This window comes from Miscanthus floridulus, chromosome 5 (genome assembly GCF_019320115.1).
Source record: "Miscanthus floridulus cultivar M001 chromosome 5, ASM1932011v1, whole genome shotgun sequence".
Lineage (NCBI taxonomy): Eukaryota > Viridiplantae > Streptophyta > Magnoliopsida > Poales > Poaceae > Miscanthus > Miscanthus floridulus.
The window spans coordinates 35,932,323-35,956,668 of NC_089584.1; the positions used below are offsets into that span (position 1 = coordinate 35,932,323).

The 24,346-nt window shown below is 44.2% G+C and overlaps 2 protein-coding genes and 1 pseudogene across 2 annotated transcripts; 1 reads left to right on the forward strand and 2 right to left on the reverse strand.

Annotated features, from left to right (window-relative positions):
* Positions 1-5,340: 5,340 nt before the first annotated feature.
* On the reverse strand, positions 5,341-7,227 carry LOC136451951 (presenilin-like protein At1g08700). Its single transcript, XM_066452628.1, has one exon. It carries the CDS (start codon positions 7,131-7,133, stop codon positions 5,691-5,693), a length of 1,443 nt encoding a protein of 480 aa, XP_066308725.1. The 5' UTR covers positions 7,134-7,227; the 3' UTR covers positions 5,341-5,690.
* A 2,152-nt stretch (positions 7,228-9,379) lies between these two features.
* LOC136449828 (histidine biosynthesis bifunctional protein hisIE, chloroplastic-like) lies at positions 9,380-18,764 on the reverse strand. Its single transcript, XM_066450024.1, has 5 exons — positions 18,492-18,764; positions 11,244-11,489; positions 11,058-11,153; positions 10,828-10,979; positions 9,380-9,868 (listed from the first exon to the last, which is right to left on the reverse strand). The coding sequence occupies exons 1-5, from the start codon at positions 18,753-18,755 to the stop codon at positions 9,667-9,669; spliced, it is 960 nt and encodes a 319-aa protein (XP_066306121.1). The 5' UTR covers positions 18,756-18,764; the 3' UTR covers positions 9,380-9,666.
* LOC136449829 (uncharacterized) lies at positions 13,740-18,484 on the forward strand (annotated as a pseudogene).
* Positions 18,765-24,346: the final 5,582 nt, after the last annotated feature.

Here is a 24,346-nt window from a genome sequence, read left to right on the forward strand (position 1 = left end):
CGTCCGATCAATGGCGACAGACAGCGTGCAGGCGTCGATCATCGACCGGACGCTCGCGCTGGAAGTGACCGGATGCTGACTGTGTGCGTCCGGTCAGGGTGACGTGTGGTGACGCAGGCAGAGCAGAAAGGCCAGAGAGTGACCGGACGCTGGTGCTGCGTCCGATCGTGATCGATTAGACGCGTCCGGTTATGTCCGATACCTTACTGGAAATGACCGGACGCTAGGGTTGGTGCGTCCGGTCAGTTCAAGCTGTTGCGTCTGGTCGACAGATGACCGTTGAGATCGGGCGAACAGTATTTGAAGTAGGGGACACGTGGCGTGCACCACACGATCAGACGCTGAGGTCTAGCGTCCGGTCGATCGGACCAGAGCATCCGGTCGTCCCGACTTTTGCCCAGTGAAGAGGTAACGGCTCTATTTGTTCGTGGGGTTATAAATAGAAGCCATGGTCGGCCTTGGACCAGTAGCTGAGCACACTAGAGCCTTGGTGGCTTGTGTAGTAGTGCTTGGGAGCCCTCCATCTCACATATACTTGATAGTGATCATTTGATCGTGTGAGAGAGCGATTCTAGTGCGATTGAATCGCGAGGGTGCATCGAGTGGCACTAGGTGATCGAGTTACAAGCCGGTGGTGCTTGTTACTCTTGGAGGTTGCCACCTCCTAGACGACTTGGTGGTGGTCTCCGTTGAAGCCCGCAAGAAGCTTGTGCGGTGCTCTGGAGAAGAGCTTTGTGAGGGGCATTGTGCTCGCCCCGCGGGAGCCGCGAAGAGCAACTCTAGTTGAGCGTGTCATTGAGCTACCCTCACTTTCGGGGTAGGTTCTTTCAGTGCCCGACGTGCGGGCTTAGCGGGTGATGCCAATTAGCCGTCGAACCACCAAGTGAGCGGTCGACACAACGGGGACATAGCGTGTTGGCAAGCACGTGAACCTCGGGAGAAAAATTATCGTGTCAACCTTGTTCTTCCCGTTGGTTTGCATCCTCGTTACACAAGCTTGTAATTATTTTCATATACATTGTGCTTGTATAGTTTCTCTTGTAACTAGTTAGCTTGTGTAGCTTACTAGTTACCTTCTTGCTTGTATAGCATCGAAGTAGCTCCCTTGCGTGGCTAATTAGGTTTGTATAACCTTATTAGTCACTTTGCTTAGTTTATGTAGCTAAGTTTTTGCGCTCTCTAATTTAGCATTGGTTGTCTTGTTATTGAGCATTGCTAATGAGCTTAGTTGGCTTTGTGCTTTTGCTTACTAGCATGCGTAGGAGCTCCCTTGTTGCTTAAAGTACTAGTGGCATTGGTTTGTGTGACATTGCTCCTAGAATTGGTTAGGTGAGCTCTAACTAGCCCGGGCACCTTTGTTGCTTAATTGGTATCTTTGAAAGGTGCTAGAGAACATAGATAGAGGGGTGTAGTCTTGACTAGACCGATAGTTCTAATTCCGCACTTATTTCGGTTAGCCGACGCGATTAATTTAAGAAAGGACTATTCAAACCCCCCCTCTAGTCCGCCATTTTGACCCTACAGCCAGGCCGCAGCCACCGATGCGGGGAGGAGGCACATACCACTGTCCGCGGTGTGGAGAGGAGACGCAGGGTAGTGCGGCACCGGTGTGGAAGAGGCTCATCCGATTCCTCAGCAGAAGAGTCCGACGCGGTGGAGGTGATCGGTGCCCGACAAGAGTCTGTGCAGGGATTGAGCCGAGGACGGGGGCGAGTCATCAGGGCGGTGTGGGGGTAGCATGCGAATCCGAGTGCATGCGAAACGGTGCCTGCGCGGGTGGCGCGCGAATCCAAGTGGACATGCCACTACAGGAGCAGTCGTGGGCGAATCCGCCCGAATTTCAGTTTCTAGCAGTGGACAGAGCAGTCGCGGGCGTTTGAACGTTCGAGCGCTAGCCCCTCCCGTCCATAAAAGTAGTTCGTGGGTGGGGGTGGAAGCCGAGGGGCCATATATAGGCCCCGTTCGGCTTATCTTATAATCCGCACTATTTAGCTTGTTTTTTCAGCTAGAATAATATTTTTTTCACAACAATTCAGCCAGAACAATATTTTTCAGCCAATTCAGTCAAGTTTCAGCCAGCCGAACAGGGCCATACAGTACAACTACCAGTAGCAGCGTAGGACGTAGCAAGCAAAGGTCAACGTGTGAGAATTCAGGTTAGGGTAGCTACTCTTGTATAATAATTGTATGTTAGTTCTTATATTGTCCTAGAAAACTTAATGCTGTAGCTCTTGGACACTAGATCAGGTCATATCAGCTTGAGGTTGTAACTTGCAATGCATCCATTTAATTAACGACTCATTCTTTAATTGGCATGGACTACGCCCTCAATAAATAGGGTAGATAAGTATTTTTTTATTGAGCACTAATCTATCCTGAAAATCATGAAAATCAAGTTTCTTGGACGGGGGAGTATAATATTTAAATTTAAATGTTAGTTGGATATTTTTCGGATATATTAGAATGATATATGGGACAAATAATGGTTAAATTGCATTTGTATTATTTGATATCCACAATAAATATATGTATTTGTATTTGATTTTCAAAGAAATTTGTGGATATTCAGAAAATGTTTCCAAATAACTATCCAACCCTTTCTTTCCGACGGTCTGTCAAAAAATATCCATACCTTTTACACTCTTAGTAACAACTTCATTAGTAAGGTTAATAAAGCAATGTTCTAGTATTAACTAATGATCACAAGGGAAGATGATGCCAATGATGACTGGATTAGGGTCTATTTGGGTTATTAGGTCTAAAGTTTAGTTAACTAAGTTGAGGACTAAAACATTAGACCACTTTAGTTTACTTATGCGGTCTAAAGTTTTATGAGATTGTCTAAACTTTAGACAGCACTTAAGACTCCTAATTGGAGCACGCCTTAAGATCTAAAGTGGTCTAAAGTTTAATGACTTAAAGTGGTCCATAAAATCCAAACAGGATCTTAGTTTATCAGGGCAGCAGCAACACGAGGCTAACTCTGGTATTGGCTTCAGGGGAAGTTGCTGGACACATAAGATAGGGAGCACGCGAAGCTATTTCTCTCGTAGCACAGGCCAACGCTCAGCAGTACGTGCCACAAACGCATATTAGAACAGGTGCTTGAAACTTTTATCAGGTGAAGCACTTGTTACTTTAGCACGTACTACTTTACTCTGCAGAACCACTACTTTATGTGAGATAGAGATTTGCTGCATACGTGGAGCATGGGGCTAATGTCCACCGTGTCGCGTCGGGGACGGCCTCACTGAACACTGATTGCACGGCACCTCATACCAAGGATGCAGTCCCTCCGAACTCTTAACCATCAGATAGGACTAAACCAAAAGGGATTATGATAGTTCATGAAAAATTGGAAGCAACTTATAATTCCAAAATCTATGCTCCACTACCATGTTGATTCACCATGAGCATTGTAGTCCCTCCGATCATAGAAACATATAATAACATTTAGGACATGATTTAGTCAAACTATTTACTTTCAAAACATGTACATTATAATTGTACAATTGTATTTATTGAAAAAATCGTTTCAAAACAATTATGATAGTCCATGCCCGTTGCTCTTTTTGAACATAAACTATTTTTAGTTTCCATATGAACCCATTCACCACTTATCTTTGTTATTGCCACAATTTGCTATGCGACCTAACCATGAAAACGTGGTGAACTGGTGATAGTTGCTTCAAAACTTCGGTACAGAACTTCGAGGCACAATTGCCCGAAAAGGATCAAAACGCAAAAGAGTCAGCCAAGCAAAGAAACCGAGAGCAATAATCAGGGAAAGTACAGGGTATGGAAAAGGACCATTTCCTTGCTTATTATGCTGTTTGCTAAGTATCATGGTCTTGGCCTGAACCAGAAAGTTATGCAAGGAGAGAGTTGAGCCGTCAATCAATCATCCATTCACCCTATGTTAATGTAATTTACTCAATACTAGTGACTTCTTTTATATATACCGAATATTTCTGTTACGAATCAGCTGCAGCTAAATGGCTGGCAATGACAGTCATATGAAAAACAGAAGCTGCAACTAAATGTGGCTAGCTTATGTAGTCCGTATGACAAATTAATCCAAGGGAATTAAGTAAACTATACTATTACAAGCTCGGGCACAAAGACGTGAGGGCATAGGGCCAACAGAACTACAGAAGCGTAGTAAACTAGCAAGATAATATCTCAGACATTTCACAATCACCTTATGTGATTGTGCATACATCAAGACAGCTCTGTAGAAATATACTTTCAAGTAAGTTGCTGTCCAAGGATCATAATCAACAGTATACTACTATCAACTCTGGAACAATACATTATCATTTAATAGTCCGCATATCAAATAAAACATAATACTACATGAATACATGACACTGAACTCAAATTGAGAAAACGATACAAGTAGTAGCAAGGAAAACAATAAAATAAAAACATGTAAGGCAATAGCTAAAACATCTTTAGTAATCAAAAGGAGAAAGTTTAGCTTGCCTAACAGAGGATATGTGCAACCCATGGATCAAAAGCGAAGCTGTTGTCAAAAGTGGGTAATTATAGAATGCTAATCAATACCATGGCTCAAGCCATTGAAATTTGTGTCCTCCTTTGATTTTATTAAAAGCTTAGGCCACCAGTTAAGCACTATGGTTTGTAGGAGTCATCCCAAAAAAGATGAGGCTCAAGTTGTGTACAAATTGAACTTGGACAAAGATGGATTTAGTTTTCGAGATCAGATTCAGTTTTGCGATGTTACCTTGTCACTTCTCAGAGATAGTGTCAGGTTTCTATTTTCCAAATGATATTCCAATTCCCACTAAATAAATTGCCGGAGCTTAAAATAGCTAAAGTGCTGACATACCAAAGAAGAAAACACTAAACTGAAAACAAGAGGGAGAGTGCAAAACTAATGTTTCTAGCAGAATTTTCAGGCAACGTAAAAAGTGGCTGGAATTGACAAGGGTGTAAAAATGTATTCCTTCCCAGTATATCATGTTGGATAGCCTAAGACAGAAAAGAATTTGAACTAATGATAATTAATAAAAACTTTGACAGGAACAAATATTTTAGATGCTTAGCCCCACCTACCGCCTATGTATTGTCAATGTTAAAATCAGTTAAAACTTAAAAAGAAGAATTCAAGTCTGTACTAATTCTTTCACAATCATTCAGTTACCACTGTTCAATTAAAACAGTACATAAGCATTAGCTACAGACTCCAAAATTAAACACTTGACTTACTGAATCTATCAAATATTGAAAAAGCCTCAAAACAAAGTAAGACGGCTAGCTTCCTATTAAAAATCTTTCTTGTACTGGTGGAAAATGAGTAGTTAATTGAGCATAGAATGATTAGCAACATAATGGATGATCAATTACTTTATCACTAATCTTAGGGTGAAAACACCAGCTTTGAAGAACACAATAAGCCAAAGAACACGGAATGTAGAATAGCTCTTCTCAAATATCATGTCAGGTTGACACAACTACAACAAGACATGAGCTAAATCTATCTATGATGCTACCTCAGAGTCTATGGTCTTAAGCATTCCTAGCAGTAAATACAATTGGCAGTTTACGATAAGTGACCAACAAAATATTAGTCACTCTCACATAGAATGCTGAGTTGCTGACCAACAACTTTCTTTTGGTTGAGGGCTTCATCCACATGTAAATGACAACAGCAGATCAGTGAAAAGTCAGAACATCACCAAGTTTGTCGAAGCACCAACCACAAATGGCTCCATCAGCAACCGTGTCAAGAAGTAGAATGTCACTCCCAGCATAATAGAAATTGGGAGTGCAGGTAGCGCATGACGGCATATGGAAAGCAAGATAAGGGTGCAACCAAGCCCAGCAATGATGGCGAGGTAGCATGCATAAACAGTCATCAGATCATACATGGCAGCTCTCCCAACAAGCACACTGTAGAAAATAAAATCACCAAGGCCCAGCTTGATGCCCCTGGTAGATTCAAACATCTCAAAATCCAGAGGCTCTGACGATGAACTTTGTCTATGCTCCTCATCCAAAGCTGCATTGTTGGTAGATGTTGCAGATACCAAAGGTGATGTCTCTTCTTCGTCAGGATGTTCAATTTGAATGATGGCATGCTGTGAACTCCCACCTTGGTTTGCTGTCAGCTCTGCTGAAGTCACTGGTACCTCCCTTTCAAGGTTCTCCATTTGGAGCACAGAACCTCTTGACCTGTTTATCTCACCAATACTTGATCGGCCTCTTCGAAGATCCCTCATTTCCACAACGGCAGGGCTGGCATCTTCCTCCTGCTCCACCCGGTCATACCGACTGCCACCGATCTGACCAGAATCTGTCATGGTTTGCATCTCCACAGACCCCATGGCTGAAGCATAAGAGGAAGAACTTGTGGCTGGTCCGACAGTAGGCCGAGACTCGTAGACGAGTGCCGGTAGCTCATCATCCCTGGAGGAGGCCAGCTCCACAAGCATCCTGAGCGGTCCCCGGGGTGCAAGCACGGCGACGAGGTCGTACACGGCGAGCGCGACGAGCATGATCCACGTGGTCCACTCGGGGAGCCTGGAGAGCCAGGCAGCGACGATGACGGCGAGGGCGACCATGTACCCCTGGCGGACGAGGATGGGGACGGCGGAGGCGAAGACAGAGAGAACCCCGACAGCGGCGCCGTTGAAGAGGAGCAGGAGCGCGGTGGGCGCATCGAGCGGGGCCGCGAGGCGGCGGAGCACGGCGGCGACGATGGCGCCTCCCATGGAGAAGATGACGAAGAAGGCGGAGAAGCGCATGTAGTTCTTGAGGAAGCCCGTGCAGCGGTAGTAGTAGAGCGCGACGAGGACGAAAGTGACAGCGGCGACGAGGGCAACGAAGACGGCGGCGTCGAGGAGCGCGCCGAGGAGCTTCTGGCCCGGAGAGTCGTTAGGGGACTCGAGGTAGACGAGTGTGGCAGCGGTGACTGGCGGGGGCGAGGCCGCCGCGGACCCGGAGGACGGCGGCGAGAGGAGGGAGATGAGGAGCACGACGAGGGCCATGCAGATGGAGACCGGGGACATGACCGCCAGCACCTCCGCGCCGAGGGTGTCGAGAACGGAGGTGGCGCTGACGGGCTCCTCCACAGCGGGCGCCGACAAGGCGGCGGCGGCGGGATCCATGCCGCGGAGAGGGAGGAGGAGAGGGGAGACCGAGATCGATGGGGAATTTCTCGCGCTCCTCGGCGTGAGACCGACCAGGGTAGGAGCTTTCAGGTTTTCGATTTGGTCCACGCGTTTGTGCGCAATTGCGTCCAAAATCTCAAATTTCTCTGTTGAAATGTTTACCAATCAAGCATTATCTAGAAAGCAGCACAAAAATATTTTATTTTTCTATACTGAGTTCAAACTTCAAAAAATAGACACTCAAATCAAACATAAGTATATGCAGCAACCAACACTCATATATGCACGCACATTTAAGCTCACTCATAAACCGGTCTATATAGATGTCGGAGATAAAAGCTTACGATGGAGTATTCTTTCTGGTCCCTTCCTCCTCGCGCCTGGCTGTATTTTTTTAAAAAAATGGAAAGGGATTCCGTTACTCAGAGCCCGCACAATCGGCAGCTACAAATCGACTAGGGCCATGTTTAGTTCCCCCATTTTCCAGAATTTAGCACTATACAAAAAGAAGATTTCCTGTCACATCAAACTTGCGGTACATACATGGAGTACTAAATGTTGACGAAATCAAAAATTAATTGCACAGTTTGGTTGTACTCTACGAGACGAACGTTTTGAGCCTAATTAGTCAACGATTGGACAATTATTACCAAATAAAAACAAAACGCTACCGTGCATGAACAGTGCCACCGAATCCGGCGGCGCTCCAACTAAACACGGCCTAGATACAATCTAGGATAGAATCCATAATTGGATCATCCTCCTTCGTACACTCATTCCCAAACACCGCTAGGGCATGAGCAACCCTATTACACGACATCAGAATTTAGCTAACGCCTAGATGAATGGCAGTCGCTGCGGGGGTGTTCGGTTTCTTGGACTAAATTTTAGTCATGCCATATCGGACGTTCAGATGCTATTTAGGAGAACTAAATATGAGTTAATTATAAAACTAATTACATAGATGGAGACTAATTTACGAGACGAATTTATTAAGTCTAATTAATCCGCCATTAGCACATATTTACTGTAGCACCACATTGTCAAATCGTGGACTAATTAGGCTTAAAAAATCGTCTCGCAAATTAGCCACAATCTATGCAATTAGTTATTTTTTTCGTCTATATTTAATACTTCATACATGTGTCCAAACATCCGATAGGACAGGGACTAAAATTTTCCTGTAGGAACCAAACACCCCCGCAGACAGGCCACAACCTCCGCATGGCATAATCAGCCTTGCCCTGTAGAGACCATGTCTCCATCTTCATCATGGATGATATAGCCCAACCCTCCTCCACCGGTATCCTTGTGAAAGGAAGCATCACAGTTAACTTCCAGGAAATTTGGAACTGGCTTTTGCCACACCTGCTCCCTCCTTCACTCTACCTCTTGCTCTCGCGACATCCCTCCCACGTAGGCTTGGACAGAATTAACGATGAGCGGCACTGGTCTCCTCTTTCCCTCCTCTCTAATTCTATTCCTCTCTGACAACCACGACCACATTCCTGTTGCCATTTTCATTTGGGAATCCCCTTTCAGCTCTAACATGTGAGCCAATCTTTCTCTCCACCCTTCCATACCTAGCCCGGCCCAAAGGTCTTAACCAAATGGCATTTGAAGAAAAGGTGGCCTCCATCCTCACCCTTCTGGTTGCAGATAACACACTTAAGGATGGCTGTTGCGTGCAACTCTCCACATAAAATGTTTGATCTTGTTTGGAAGTTGAGAAAGAAGAGCGGATTGTTTTTTTATCTGTGGGGTTGGTCTTTATTTACTATCCTGCTTTCGAACACTGTGAGGGTCAAAGTTGAGAAGAAGAGCAAATGAGTCAGTCATAACTAATGCCAACAACTGCATATGGGCCACCTGGCCATTTAACATTGCCCTTGCCCTAAGCACATATATATAATACCCTACCATTGTGCTTTAACATTTGCCCTTGTCCTAAGCACATATATACCTACCATTATGAGCACCATCACTAGATGTCGTTAAGTGTAAACTTTACTCAGGTAGACAACTTACTGCAAAAAACTCAATCAACTGAGAGCTATACTCAATTTGCAAAAAATAAAATAAAATAATAATAATAAATAAAAGAAGAAGAAGAAGAAGAAGCAATTATCGATTAAAAACAATTAGCTACACATAAAATGCATCCACTTAAGCCAATAAGTCGAAGATGAATGGATAGGTCCCACACCAAAAACTTAATCGACTGCGCTACACTCAGAGTTTTATCTTATTTATCTCCAGAAGACACTTTTTTTAGTTTTATAAATCAACGATGCAGAACATGCTCTTGTCTTTTTTTAAGACTACATATCGATGATAACTTTATTGACCCCTGTGTTGTCATCAAGATTACCACAAGTTCATGCTGGTTCTCTTGTCGGAGAAAAAAGAAAACATAAGCCACAACTGATCATCAAACACAAAATTCTTCCAGAGTTCACACTCGGCACCGATGCTGGAATCGATTGGAAACCAGATAAGTCATCCACCATTAAGGCATTAACCAATCACACTAAGATTTATTGCGACTGGCCTTCTCCTCGATACCAGACTGCGAAAATCTCTTCCTCAGGACCTCAAGGACTTCTTCCATCTTTACATCCTTTACTCTGAGCAGCACCATAGCATGGTACAGCAGATCAGCCATCTCCGAAGCTGCACGAGATTGGTCCTCGTTCTCGAGCAGCGTTTGAATTAGTTCACCAGCTTCTTCACTGGATTATAAGCAAAAATAGCAGCACTGGCATTAATTAAGAGAGAAATATATTGGCATTCTCATTAAAAGAAAAGTAGGAAAAGGGAGAACAAAACATAGCAGTAACAAAAGAAAAAGTATGAAATGCGCTCGAGTCGGGTAAATGGATTCTCTCTCACACACTTGTTGATGCCAAGTCATAAACTCAATAGACAACCATCAATAAACAAATTCTGACACTGAGCATAAATAAACACAACTGAGGCATCAAGCTAATTCAACATCTAATGAAGATGAAGGAAGATGTAATTACAATTTCAATATTGGACTCATTCAACATATATTAAATATAGAATTTCAAAATCTAGAAAACAAAAGGCACACATGCTCAGATAATTCAGAATCAGATTTCTCTAGTGGGATACCTACATCCTGCCATAAACATTTAAAGCTGTGGGAATTGTCCTGTCGAACCTTTTAAATCCTTGATGACGAACAATATATTTCTGAACATTTAGACTTACCTAAAACTTATAAGCACCTATTTATTTTCCTTAAAAATAACTTCCATAATGTTGTCATTTTGTAACCCAAAAATATCATGACCAAAAACACTGGTCGAACTTCATTTCAGAAACCATGAACAGTTAAAATTAATGTCACCCTAATGGTATAAAGGAGTATGCATGTGGCATGCTCACTGCAACTAAAAACCCATAGGTTACAAAAACCTGTGAAATGTGAACAATCTGAGAACCTGACAGCTGAAGATGGCAAAGATGACAGATATACAACAAGAGAACAAGGATAGCAGCAAATACAATAATCTATTTTAAAATGCAGAACTTAATGAACTAGGCTAAGAAAAAGAGAGAAAAGACTCATTGCTTTTATATTTGTTGTCTTTCCCATTAATTCTATTAACAGTTTTCATAATGTAGTACCATGATGGCTCAGAAAAACGATAACATCACATACCGTATTTTCGAGCAAAGTAGCTGGTTATCAAGCAGTAGTTTTTTCGTCCATGATGGCTTGCCACCTCCTTCAGTGACTATCTCCTCCTGTCGTCTACTAATTGTATCTTCAAGTGAGTATAGGGTTGTCATAACCTGCCTGCCTTCATTGGGCTGTGAAGGGAAATCGTATATTAATTTTAATCGTGAATCGAAGTCTATTTCAGGAAAGGGTAACTTAATAATGAGTACCTTTGAACTTTGTAGAGCATCATAAACTGAAGTATAATAACACGTTTCTGCTCCTGTATGGCACGTAGGTCCATCTGGCTTTCCAAGGTATATTATCTAAGTTGTACGAAAAATAAAACATCTGTGCAGTTAGTACCCTCTGAAGTAGAAGTGAAAGTATTTATTCACAACACAGAACATGCTTACAGAATCACGGTCACAGTCCAGGAAAATGTCATGCACATTAATGAAGTTCATGGATGTCTCCCCTTTAGTCCACAAGGAAGACCGTGAGCGGCTAAAGAATGTAGCTTTCCTGGTTGATATAGTTTTTGCAAGGGCTTCTTTATTAGCAAAGCCCTGCATAAGAATGGCTCCAGTATCCACATTTTGTGCAATAGCAACAGCCAACCCTTTGTTGTCCCACTTCACACTGTCTAGTAATGTGTCAACCTAATTTTTTATGCAGCACAATAATAAACTTATGTTAGGCTTCAATGATAGTTAAACTCTATATTAGAGGAACAATAAAAAACATACATTCTCCTTTCCATTTAAAACTGATGCAAAATTGTAGCAGAGCTACTGCAAAGACTCAATTGCTGTAGTTCGTATTAATGCCAGAGTCTACACTGGAAAGATTTGATATTCAAAAGGTTAGAAGAATATATCTGCATGTACAAGGAAATACATAGATGAATCCTAAACCCTCCGAACAAGCACAAGATATAACTACCTAAAGCAAATTACACACACTTCACCAGTACCCGTATGTTTTAGAAACTGCATTTTAAAAAAGTATATTTTGTGAGAAATTGTATCTTAGTTTTAATTAAGCAAAAAAATGGCAGGTTCAATATTATGATATTTTTCTTATTTCCTCTAAACTTTGTGGAAAAATTAGCACCACAGCACCCAAAAGTGACACTTTTGTGAAACAATACCAGCTATGGATATATGTCTAAAAAATGGAAGCACTATATACAGTAAAAGAATGAAGCTAATTGCGCCATTCTTAATGCATTATGAAGCAACTAGCATACCAACTTACTAAGCCTCCAACACTACCAGACTATAAGCAATGGCAATACATATAGGATAAACCAGGACTAAGTCTACACTTCAACTTCTAATTGAGCATTCTAATTTCTAAAGAATGAAGATCAACACAAATGAATTTTTTTTGGGTGGGTGGGTGGGGTGGGGTGGGGTGGGGGGGGGGGGGGGGGGGGGGGGGGGTCACGCTCTGTTTTCTGGCTAACATGAAGTGCCTACAATCCATATGTGAATCAAAATGTGAGATATCGAGTTGCAAAATCTGAAATGCCAAGAAACATGAGCCAAATCCTCAAAATTCTGACACAAAATGCTGCCCAAAAATTTCATAAAAACTAAACCCATTTGTTCATGACACAAGTTACTCCCAACGAGCAACCCAAGAATGCCTCACTGACATGCTTCGCCATACTAATTTCACCCGTGATGATACCAGATATTTATTTTGAGTCTTTGATCAAATAAATCATCAAATAAAAGGCAACGCAAACTAAGAAACATTATCAATACATGTTTTCAACATATACAAAGGGCTATTTAGAAATAATGCAGAAATAGGAGTATCAGACACACAAATAAAGATATCAGCTGATGACTGCCTTTTGTAATGGACCATACAACATTGATGCAACTAAATCATCCAATCATATTACAGGAACACTATATAGTATCACCACTAATGGTAATGGACAAGATAAACTACTAGCAACATAACAAATCAAACAAGACCATTCGGTGTTTCATCCATGTACACTACTTATCTGCGTTCCATGATGAAGTCTGCACTTCATTGGCTTAATGCTTAACACTTGATAAAGCATACATCTGACATAAATATGCATCTAATTGCACAAGCTTCATGGTGCATCCAGAAAGTTGGCTGCAAGCAATGCACTAGCAACATAATTTCGTCAAACACTATTACGGCATGCCATCTTATTAGCATAAACAGAGCAAAGTATGAGCTATCCAAATCGACAGGCAACATGAAATGTCTTTGCTGCAACTCCCCTTGAGTGCCAAAAACAACCTTGCACAACACCTCATCCAGGGCTTGTATCCATCATGTGTCACAGTCAAAGTTTTGAAAATCGACGATTACGTCTCGTCTAGGCGCGCCTAGTCGCTAGGCTATGGCCTGGCGCCTGGACTAGGGGGGTAATCGCCCCTCTAGGCGGGCGGAGCAACTCGGCGGCGCCCAGGAGCCCTAGGCGGCGCGGAATCGAGCTAGGCGGGCGACGCGGGCCATCGCGCGCGAAAGAATGGCTCCACGGGCGAGCGCGCGCGCAGAGCTCCAGGCGCGGGAAAAAGCCGCGCGCTGCTGCGCTGGAGAAGGATAAGGGGGAGAAGGGGAGAGAAAGTCGTACTCGCCTCGACCTCGACCTCCGCCGGGAAGCAGGTCCCGCCGGCTGCGCTGCTCGCCTGGAAGCAGATCCCGCCGGCGAGCCTCCTCCCCGCCTGGCAAGACCCGCCGGCGACACTGCTCCCCGCCGGTCTCCTTCCTCCTCGACGAGCTCATCCCCGCGGGTCGTGCTCCTCCCCGCCGGGAAGCAGGTCCCGCCGGCTGCGCTGCTCGCCTGGAAGCAGATCCCGCCGGCGAGCCTCCTCCCCGCCTGGCAAGACCCGCAGGCGACGCTGCTCCCCGCCGGTCTCCTTCCTCCTCGACGAGCTCGTCCCCGCGGGTCGTGCTCCTCCTCGCCGGTCTCTTCGTCTTCGTCGCCAGAAGCTCCTCCCCGCCGGTCTCCTCCCAAGGTCTGTATGTCCTCCTCCCCTGCTCCTCTGTTTTCTTCCCCTGCTTTGTCTGTTTGCAAACATATACAGCCGGTCTCCTCTGTTTCCTTTCCCTGCAGTTGTTCCTTTTCCCTGCTCTCCTCTCCTCTGTTTCTGAAATCTGAAATTGTTGAATGATTCCATGTATCTACTATGATGAATCTGTGAAATTGTTGACTGCATCTGCATGTATATATATATATATATATATATATATATATATATATATGAATTTGTTGACTGATTGGCGATTGCATGTATATGTTTGTAATTTGTTGATTGATGGCTTGAACTCAGATGACGGGAACAGAGGGTCAATCTGAAACTGCAAGTGGAACAGAGGGAGCAACTGTCTTGAGAAGGAATTCAGATGATGTGGGATGGGAGTATGGGGTTCTTGTTGATCCGAACAACAAGGACAAGGTGAAGTGCATACTGTGTGACAAGCAAATGTTTGGAGGGGTTTATCGGTTGAAGCAGCATATCGCCCAGGAAGGAAAGAATGCGAAGAAATGCCAGGGCATGAAGACCACCAAAGAGAAGTTGCTAGAGGCTCAAGAAAAGTGCAAGAAAGCACTAGATGAAGCAAAAAGGAAGAGGGAGGAGAAGACTGTTCGTGAGCTAGAATTTAGAGAGGAAGTTCATGTATCTAGGGTTGGAGGATCAGAGGAAGTCACTTGTGTTGGAAGTTCAGAGCCTCACAAATTAGGCCCCATGGACAAATGGACAAAAGCTATTGATCCTACAGCAACCAAATCTGAATCTTTGACTCAACAGAAGCTGAACAAGGAACTTTGGAAAGAAAGATTACATGAGGTGCATAAATATATTGCAAGATGGGCCTATAACCATGGTAATTTCCTTGCTGTTTTTTTTATTTCAGATTTCAATTTCATTGGATGCCTTGCTGTAGTACTGAACTGAACACTAATTTACTTTTTTTGTAACATTGACAGCAATACCATTCAATGCATGTGACAATGATGAGTTCAAGCAAATGTGTGAAGCAATTGGATAATTTGGGCCTGGAATTGAACCTCCAACTATGTTTGACCTGCGAGGAAGATTGCTGGAAGAAGAATATGCAAGAACCAAGAGTTTGCTGCAAGAACGTGAAGTCGAGAAGATGAAGAATGGGTGCTCTATTATGACCGATGCTTGGTCAGATAAGAAGAGGAGAAGCATAATGAATGTGTGCACTAATTGTGCTGATGGAACCGGTTTTATTTCCTCAAAAGAGATGTCAGATGTGTCACACACAAGTGAAGTCATCTTTGAACTAGTGGACAAAGCAATCGAAGATATTGGTCCAAATGATGTGGTGCAAGTTGTGACTGACAATGCTTCTAACAACATGGGAGCAAAGAAGCTACTGCATGAGAAGAGACCACAGATCTATTGGACCTCTTGTGCAACTCACACAATCAACTTGATGCTCCAAGGAATTGGCAACATGCCTCGGTTCAAGAAGGTGATTGACCAAACAAAGGCATTCACCATATTTGTCTATGGGCACACAAGAACACTAGAGTGCATGAGGTACTTCACTGAGGGCAAAGAGATAGTAAGGCCAGGAGTCAAAGTTCAGCTAGGCGCTAGGCAGAATCTAGGCGCTAACCCATTGTCTAGCGCCTAGTCGGGAGTACTCGGTCCTAGGCGCTCCTAGGCGTTTTCGCAATATAGCCATAAATTATATATATATATATATATATATATATATATATATATATATATATATATATATATATATATATATATATATATATATTATGTATATAACTAGTAGTTAGTAAATTAGTCAATAGATAGCTAGCTGTTCATAAAAAAAATAGAAAACACTAAGTTGTGACTTATCTGGATGATTTCAGCAGCCTCCCATCCATGAGCACACCATATCAGCAGCTGGTAATTACAATAATGGATAGGACAGTAATACAAGTGCACAACACCAGGGGCGGATCTGCAGCCCAGGCCTCTAGGGCCCAGGCCCTAGTCGTTGGGCCATCAACACCACATACCCCATGTAATTTCTGCCCAATAATGAAGGCCCAGGCAACAGCAAACCTAACCCTCCGCCTCTGCTCCTATCCGCCTCCCTCCGTCCCTCGCACGAGCGCGCGCCCACAGCCGCACCCGCGCCGCCGCACGGGAGGAGGCGAAGAGCCTGCCAGCCGCCTGTCGGCGCCACCTAGCCGGACAGCGCTGCGCCGCACGCCATTCCGCGGCGCACCAAGCCCTCCCGCCATGCCGCTGCCCAGGCGCCCATCCCATCCTGGCCCCGGCATCCTGCAGGCGCAGGGTGCGGGCCACACCACCGCAGAGCGCCGCGCCGACCGTCCCTGCCCTCCAGGCTCCAGCTCCAGCTGGCTCGAGCCCAGCGCCAGCAACCCCTGCCCTCCAACAGTCCAGCTCCAGGCCCCTTTGGCCGCCCTCCGCGCCGCCTAGCGCCGCGATGCGCGACTATGCCCCTAGTCGCGGCGACGGGCTTCGCCCAGCGACTAGGCGCGCGTAGTCGCCGAGTAGTCGCCGCCTAGCCAAACTTTGCCAGGAGTGACTAGGTTTGCTTCAAACTATTTGACTTTGAACAGCATACAAGAGAAGAAGGACCAACTAAGAAAGATGGTGGTGCATAGTAGGTGGGACTCATTGAAGGATGTGAAATCAAAGAATGAAAAAAAATGCCACAGCAACTATATTGAATCCAAACTTTTAGAAGGATGTGAAGTTGACATTGGCTGTTTTTGAGCCATTGTTCAAAGTTCTCTGTTTGGTTGATGGAGATGTGAAGCCTTCCATGGGTTTTGTATATGGAGAACTATTAAAGGCAAAGAGACAGGTCAAAGAGGCCCTTGGCAATAATGAGTCCCGTTTCAAGGATGTTATTGCTGTTGTTGACAAGAAAATGGCTGGAAGACTTGATTCTCCATTGCATTTGACAGCTTATTTGCTGAATCCACACTACAGTTATGCTAACCCTTCAATCTTTGATGCTCCCAAAATGACAGAAGGATTTATCAGTTGTGTGGAGACTTTTTATTATCATGATGAAGACATGCAAGAACAAGCTGCCAACATTGAACTCCAGAAGTATCAGAATAGAGAAGGACCATTTGGCAAGAAGCTTGCAAGGACTTTTGAAAACTTTGATTATAATCCAGGTAAAAGTTGTTTGCTGATTTTACATGGTTGTTTATTGTGTTCATCTAACAAGAAATCTGTTGTGCCTACTAACTAATAGAGAGGTTTTTTATTTCAGCATCATGGTGGCGGCTTTATGGAACTGAAACACCAGCTCTACAGAAGATGGCTACCAAGATCCTATCTTTAACAGCAAGTTCTTCTGGTTGTGAAAGAACTTGGAGTGGGTTTGATGGGGTTAGTACCTATCTGTTATCAAAATTTCAGCAGCATTACAATTAAATTGCAGAACTAAAAGTGCTCTTATTTTTAATTTATAGGTGCACACTAAGAAGAGAAATAGGCTTACTACAGACCGCCTCAACAAGTTGGTCTACATTCAATTCAACAACAGGCTGATTAATAAGAGAGCAAAGATCAAGTCAAAGAAAATTACTGATGTTCTCTTGTCTAGTGATACAACTGAAGCTCAAGGTTTCCTCCAAGAGAATGGAGATGATTGTGCATTAGTTGTCTTTAGAGATGAGGAAGATGAGATGGAAGGTACAGGGATACCTTGGTCTGTGCTTGGAGATGCAGTGGGAGCAGAAGAACAACTAGAGCTGCGTAGAAGTGCAAGGGTGAGAGAGCTCTATGAAGAAGAGTTTGAGTCCGAAGAAGAAGAGTTTGATGAAGATGAGGATGACTATGTGATGGATGAACCCTACTGAAGAAGTGTGAGACAGCTTCATGTCATGTTTTAGCTTTTATTATGCATCCATGTATCTTTAACTTATGAACTTAGAACTCCTGCTGTGTGCTTGTGTTTTGTGTTGTGAGAACTGAGAATCATCAATCATGTGATGTAATGTACTGCTAGTCTACTATCCATTTTATATTCTGTGTTGCTGCCTGCTGTCCCTTCATGTTTGTGATTTCAAAAGGCTATCCTATGCTGCTGAAATGCTGATAATGGATGGGAGAAGGCTCAGACCTCAGATAAGTACCTAACTTGCTATTTTCTATTTTTTGTATCACTTGTATTGATGCCCAATTGCATCTAAAAGTGTTGTCCACTTCTATTGCAGCAGTGCTGTAGGAAATTCAGTGATCAGTAGTGTATCAACTGCAACTAAGGACAAAGGACCTAAGGTATGTCTACTGGTCCTTCCCTATTTTTTATCTAAATTATTCATGATTTGTGCTATAAATGTATATATTATATATTGATATATAAATATAAATTGGCAAAACGCCTAGCATCGCCTAGCTAGCCTAGGCTGGACTAGTCGCTAGGCTAAGGGTCATCGCCTAGATTTCGCCTAGCGCCTAGCAAAACTTTGGTCACAGCGTCAGTGTGGAACTCCTCACCCTCACCAGGGCACTTAAGGCAGGGAACGGATTGCCGCCACAGTGGCTTACAGTCCGCTCCAATCCCACAACTATTTTGGTCCTAATGTAATAAGAGAGAAATAGATTTCGCTGGGAGAAGAAGGAAAGAAAACTCCAAACCTCGGTGTCGACGGCTACAGCTCCTGGCGCGGACTGCGCGGAGCCCACCACCACGGAGACTGCCGGGTACGGCTCCCTGCGCCGCCACCCAGGGACCGAAGCCGCCGCGGAGCGAAAATTGGGGAAGGATGTACCGCTAGAGAAGATTCCCGCGCGGCACGCTGAGGAGGAGGACACGGGTGCGTGAGTTGGTGCGGCCGCCGGGGCCGCCGCCATCGGAATCGAAACCCCGAGTCGCCGTGAGTCGTGACGTGGCCTGCTCATTCGTGACTTCACGAGTCATCAGTGATTCGTTACTCTCTGCTCAGCCAGGTGATGGGCCTCCTCGGGCCTGGTTGCTTGAGGCCCAGAAAGGCACAGAGCTATGATTGTATGAAACTATGAATGACGACCAAATGCAACTTCCGCATGCGCATTTCCCTGCCTAAGCCCTCGTAGCTAAATATAGATGTTTATCTATACCTAATAATAATAGAGAGAGAAAATTTTCAGCTAGTTTTTTTCGTCCATTCATTTTTTCGTCCACCTCTCCTAAGTGCCGGTAGTCAAAAGTTTCTTCCGTCTAGACGTATATGACCGTGCTCATATGAGTTATAATAGCTCTTTCTAGCGCGACACAGATTCCGATTCCAAAACGTATTCGTAAGGTAACCTAGATACCTACGAATCCTAGTAATCCAAATATATCTTAATATGAATAGGAATTTTAAACCAAATATAATTTTAATACGTTCGAGTGCATGCACAGGGTCGCGCATACCAGCTGTGTTTGGCCGCTCACGTGTGGATGCATGTCTGCAGTCTTGCACATGCATGTGTATCACGTAATGCACCAGGAGTGAGCAAGCCCAGAGACTCTTAATTAAGTAGATCTTGAGGTTCGTTTTTTTTTCCCCCGCTTGGGGCCATCGTTGCCCAATGTACTTCTACATGTTATAGGTCTTAGCTGATGTTCCAGCTGTGCCGCGCTAGCTAGCTCCATCTACTACTACGACCCGCCTACTGCACCAGTTACATGCCGCCAACACCAACGAAGCGAGCGGGCAACGAGGCGGACGATGCGGGCAGACGAGGCAGATGGTGCAACTCTACGTCGCCCACCACCGTTCGACACCGACAAGGCGGGCGACACGGGCAGGCGGCGGGGATGATGCAGGCAGGTGAAGATGGCAGTCTAGCGATCGACACAACACAAACAAATGGGCGGACCAGGCTTCTACTTCAACGACTTCTACCTCTACCATGCTCTTTAGCGTATCCCGAAGATGCGACGACCGAGGACGTTCGATCGAGACGGTTCGACTACACCGTCTCCATGCTTGTGTAACCACCACTACATGGCGTTCGATACCGACGAGGTGAATGGCACAGACGGGTAGCGGTTCTTTCTAGCTACACTATACCGGCCCATGTATGTCTTCTCTTCTTTTGTTTCTTTTTATGTACTTTAATACAATGGCATGCTCGTGCTATTTTTTATGCATAGAGAGATCCTCTTCCTCTGGTGTGATTTTTTTTTTCTCTCCAAACAGGCACGTTATACAATTCGATTTAAAGATGAATTTAAACACATGATGCAATCTCAAACACTATTAAGTCCAATCTCTCAAGACAATTAAAATGCACTGACAACCATTTCATAAATGTCAAAGCGTCTCGTGCTCATGTATACAAGTTATTTTTGAAAACTTCTTGTATACAAGTTAGACCACCACGCGCTAGTATAGAAAAACGATTTATGATCCACTTCAAAATTTGGCTTTAGTCCCGGTATTTTTCGTGCTCGGGACTAGAGAGACCTTTAGTCCTGGTTTGTAGCTTCAATCGGGACTAAAGGTCCCTGCCCAACGGCTACTGCGGCAGGCTTTTGCTGCAGGGGACCTTTAGTCTCGGTTGGAGCTACCAACTGGGACTAAAGGTTAACTTTTACTCCCGGTTAGTCCCTCCAACCAAAAATAAAAGTCTACTCCCAGCTGGAGGCTCCGTCCGAGACTAGAAAGGGACCTTTAGTCTCGGTTGATGTCTCTAACCGGGACTAAAGGTCCCCTCCTATATACCCCTTCTTCCTCCCCGAGCCCGAGTCACTTCGACCTCAGTGTTCTTGCTTCATCGCCGGCCTCTCTTCTTCCTCATCGCTGGTAATCACAAGATTTCTTCGATTCCTCCATCGATTCTTCGGTTCTAAAGGTTACCAACTTTATACTCTCATGTTTCATCAGTAGCATATCTCATTTTGTGGACTAGATATATGTGGTTTTTTATGGTGGATTTTTTATTTGTAAGCCATTTAAGTTAAAAATCACTTTAAAGTTTGCATATTTGGATGAAGGAAGGTTAAAGTAGTTATTCAAAACTAGTATTCAGCTTTCATTTCTAGCATGCATAGCACACTTCATGGTTTAGAGATATAGAGAATTTTAGAGTTTTTTTTTAATTTTATTTGTTTATAAAATAAGAAATTTATATTATATTAAAAATGAGTATAGAGAGTAGATGACAATTGTTTTCGGGTCCTCGGCCTCTCATTGGGTTCCAAAGCGACTGAGGCCGGACCTTCCTCTCATTGCATGCGGCAAGTGTGAGGAGAAGATTGTGATGGAGTACCGGGTGAGGAAAGAGTGTCCCAACAAGGGCCGTATCTTCTATAAGTGTCCGGATCGCAATATGAGTTATTTTGTCGTATTTAATGATTATAGTTAATTTATACTTATTTTCATGATAATTGTGATTAAAGTTCTAATTTTTTGTTTTAATTTTAGTGGGATGGCACTGGATGTTCAGGCTGGTACTGGGAGGAAGAATATGTTGAACACGTGCAAAACTCTCTTGCACAGGCGGCTACGGCGACTGATGAGACAGTGATCCTGCGGAAGAAGCCCATAGATGTTGAACAAACGCATGATCTGTCTATTTTAGTTGGGATTGGTCACGAAATCCTTATACTGCTGAAGTGCATTTTAGCTTTAGTTTTTTTAGTGGTAGTTGGGATTGTCTACATTGTAGCGAGACTTTCAAAAATTAATACCTTGTGTGGTGACATGCATGTCGTATAATTAACTAATTATGTTCTATGTTTTAATATGGTATGTATATCATGTAATGCAGATGGGCCGGCATTGGATGTACAATGCTGATCGCCACTCCCAAGAGTTCATTGAGGGCGTGCATTCTTTCTTACATGTGGCCGAGGCAAACAAACGTGATGGTTTCATGTGCTGCCCATGTGCCATATGTAAGAATTTGAAGGAATATGCTAACTCAAGGAGTCTTCATTCACACTTGTTGAAGTCGGGTTTCATGCCAAACTATATTTGTTGGACGAAGCACGGAGAAACCAGGGTTGTAATGCAAGAAGGTGAAGAAGAACAATGGGACGATGATGACATTATTGTTGAATATGGTGCCTTTAATGATACTGTAATGGGGGAAGCGGAAGAAGAGATAGAGGCAGAAGATGAGCCCGCTAATGATCTTGGTCAGGCCATTCGTGATGCACGTGTTTGTTGGATAAAGTTTTAAGCTACAAATCATCTGCACAAACTATGCAACAAGTTGTACTCCCGTTACAACGCATGGGCATATTTGCTAGTAAAAAGAGAGAGCTAAATATAGGTGTTCAGGCCAAAACATGAGGTCTAGTAGGGCCTCTGCTACGACATCCAAATTTGGGTGGACACCCAAATTCAGCCATCGCCACCCATCCCTAGGGGCTCAATGCAGAGCCCCAAAACGTTCGTTTCGGCTATTTTCCTCGGCGCGGGCTTTCTTCCTACTCGCGAACAAAAGCCGTGTGCGCCGTGCTTTCTTTGCCAGCTCACGCTGCTTCCTCCCCGTCGACATGCCACCTGCATCTTCCTCCACTTCATACGCAGAACTTCCCCTCCCCTCATCTAGCTAGCTCGCATGTGGGCCACTTCCCATCCCCCTACGAGCAGGAAGGAAGACAACATGTTCGTTTGATCCCAAATCCATGGGGTTAGAAGGGATTGAGAGGGATTCAATCCCCTACAAGTCAAATTCCTCCTCTACCCCCTTCAATTCCTCCCATCTCAACATCAAACGAATAGGGCTTAAGGGTTGTTAGGACTACTCCACTCGAGTTTTGTGCTCCGATCAAACACCTCTGGCTCCTAAAACTAAGCTTCACAAAAAAGATGGAGTTAAGGGCCAACTTCACATTTTTTCTAGAGGGTGCTCTAGAATTTTACCTTTTGTGCTTCCTCATGGAATTGGAGAAAAAATACCCACAACTGCCACTCGTTACACAAATACTGACGTTTCCTTTCCTTTCTGTCTAGGACTGCTTCTGTCCGTCAACCCTTTCTTGATGTTTCTCTCACGCCGCCCCCTTCCTTCTCAATGGACCCTAGTGTCGCCATCCACTATTCTGGTCACCCAGCCAGCACTCCGACAGGGTGATGGATGGAGCAGATAGATCCAACTATGCTCTACCGGATGACCTCATTTTTTTGTCCCAAAATTTCTTGGGCACCAGTCACCAAGCACGCCTAGGGTGGTGGCTTTGTACTAAATTATTTACGTAAACATTTGTCAAGTACATGACATCGCCTTCCTCATCAGATATTTTAGCAAATCATATACTTTGATCTCTGTAATTTTGTTGCTGAATCATGTACTTGGATCCCTATAATTTTGTTACTGAATCATGTACTTCAATCTATGTAACTTTGTTGTTGAACCTTGTTTAATTAGTATATCTCTCTAAAAAATAAGGAAGCCAACATGTGATTCATGTGTGCGGACAGTGAAATAGAGGTTGGTTAGCATGTGAGATATGGGTTAATTAATTGTGTTTTGGATGGAATGGGCTAGAAAAATAAACTCATTTGATTTGGGGTTGAGTGCAAATGAGGTAGGTTCTATCTTATTTGTTTTATTTTTATAAATTTTATCTTGTTTTGTATTGTACCGTAGCATTAGTATGGCGACACTACTAGTGCTCTCAAGGAGCAGGTGGAGGAGGGGCAATTCAGATGACCACACATCTGTTCTGACGTGGGGAGGGTTAGCCAGTGTAAGGAAAATGGACCATAGGTCCATTTACTTTGATTTTGGTGTTTGATGATCAACACAACCAAATTGGACTATGTGTTTGCCAGTGTCTATTTTATAGTCAAATAGGATGCAACGCGGACTTGGACCAACTTTGGAATGTGAAGAAATTGATCAACACTTAAGAGAAGACATTGGAGGAGGTGTTAAAGCTTAGGAGAGAAGCAAGGAGTCCAAGACGCGAAGATGACGAAGCCCCGACAAAGAAACACGAAGAAACAGTAAGAGGGGGCACCGCCCTGGTCACCGCCCTAGGCATGGCGGTGCACCGCCAGGGGGTGGCGGTGCCACCAAACAAAGGGTTGCTGCAGCTAGAAGGAGAGGGGGGCACCGGACAACATGTGCACCGCCCTGGTCATCGCCATGGGGTGGTGATGCACCGGATAGGGGGTGATGGTGCCACCGCCCTAAAATTCCAGAGAGCAGCGAAGGGGGACTCGGGCACTGCCCTAAGGGTGGTGGTGCATCGCCCTATGAACAGTATCCTCAACGATCGGTCTGTCAATGAGCAATAGCTAGTCCACATGCCAATCACTGCCCTATCCGGTGCCAGGCACCACCCTATCCAGTGACCTCATAGAGAAGAGGATATCGGCCACAATGTCTAGTTTAGACTTGGGGGCTATAAATACTTGCCCCAACTGGCCATTTGGAGTGTGAGGGAGCTGAGGGAAGATAGGAGGGTGTTGCTACACCTCATTTGTGCTCTCCACATGCATAGAGCTTAAAGATTACTTGGTGATTAGCTTAGGTGCTTTGCGAAGTGCTTAGTTTAGTTAGAC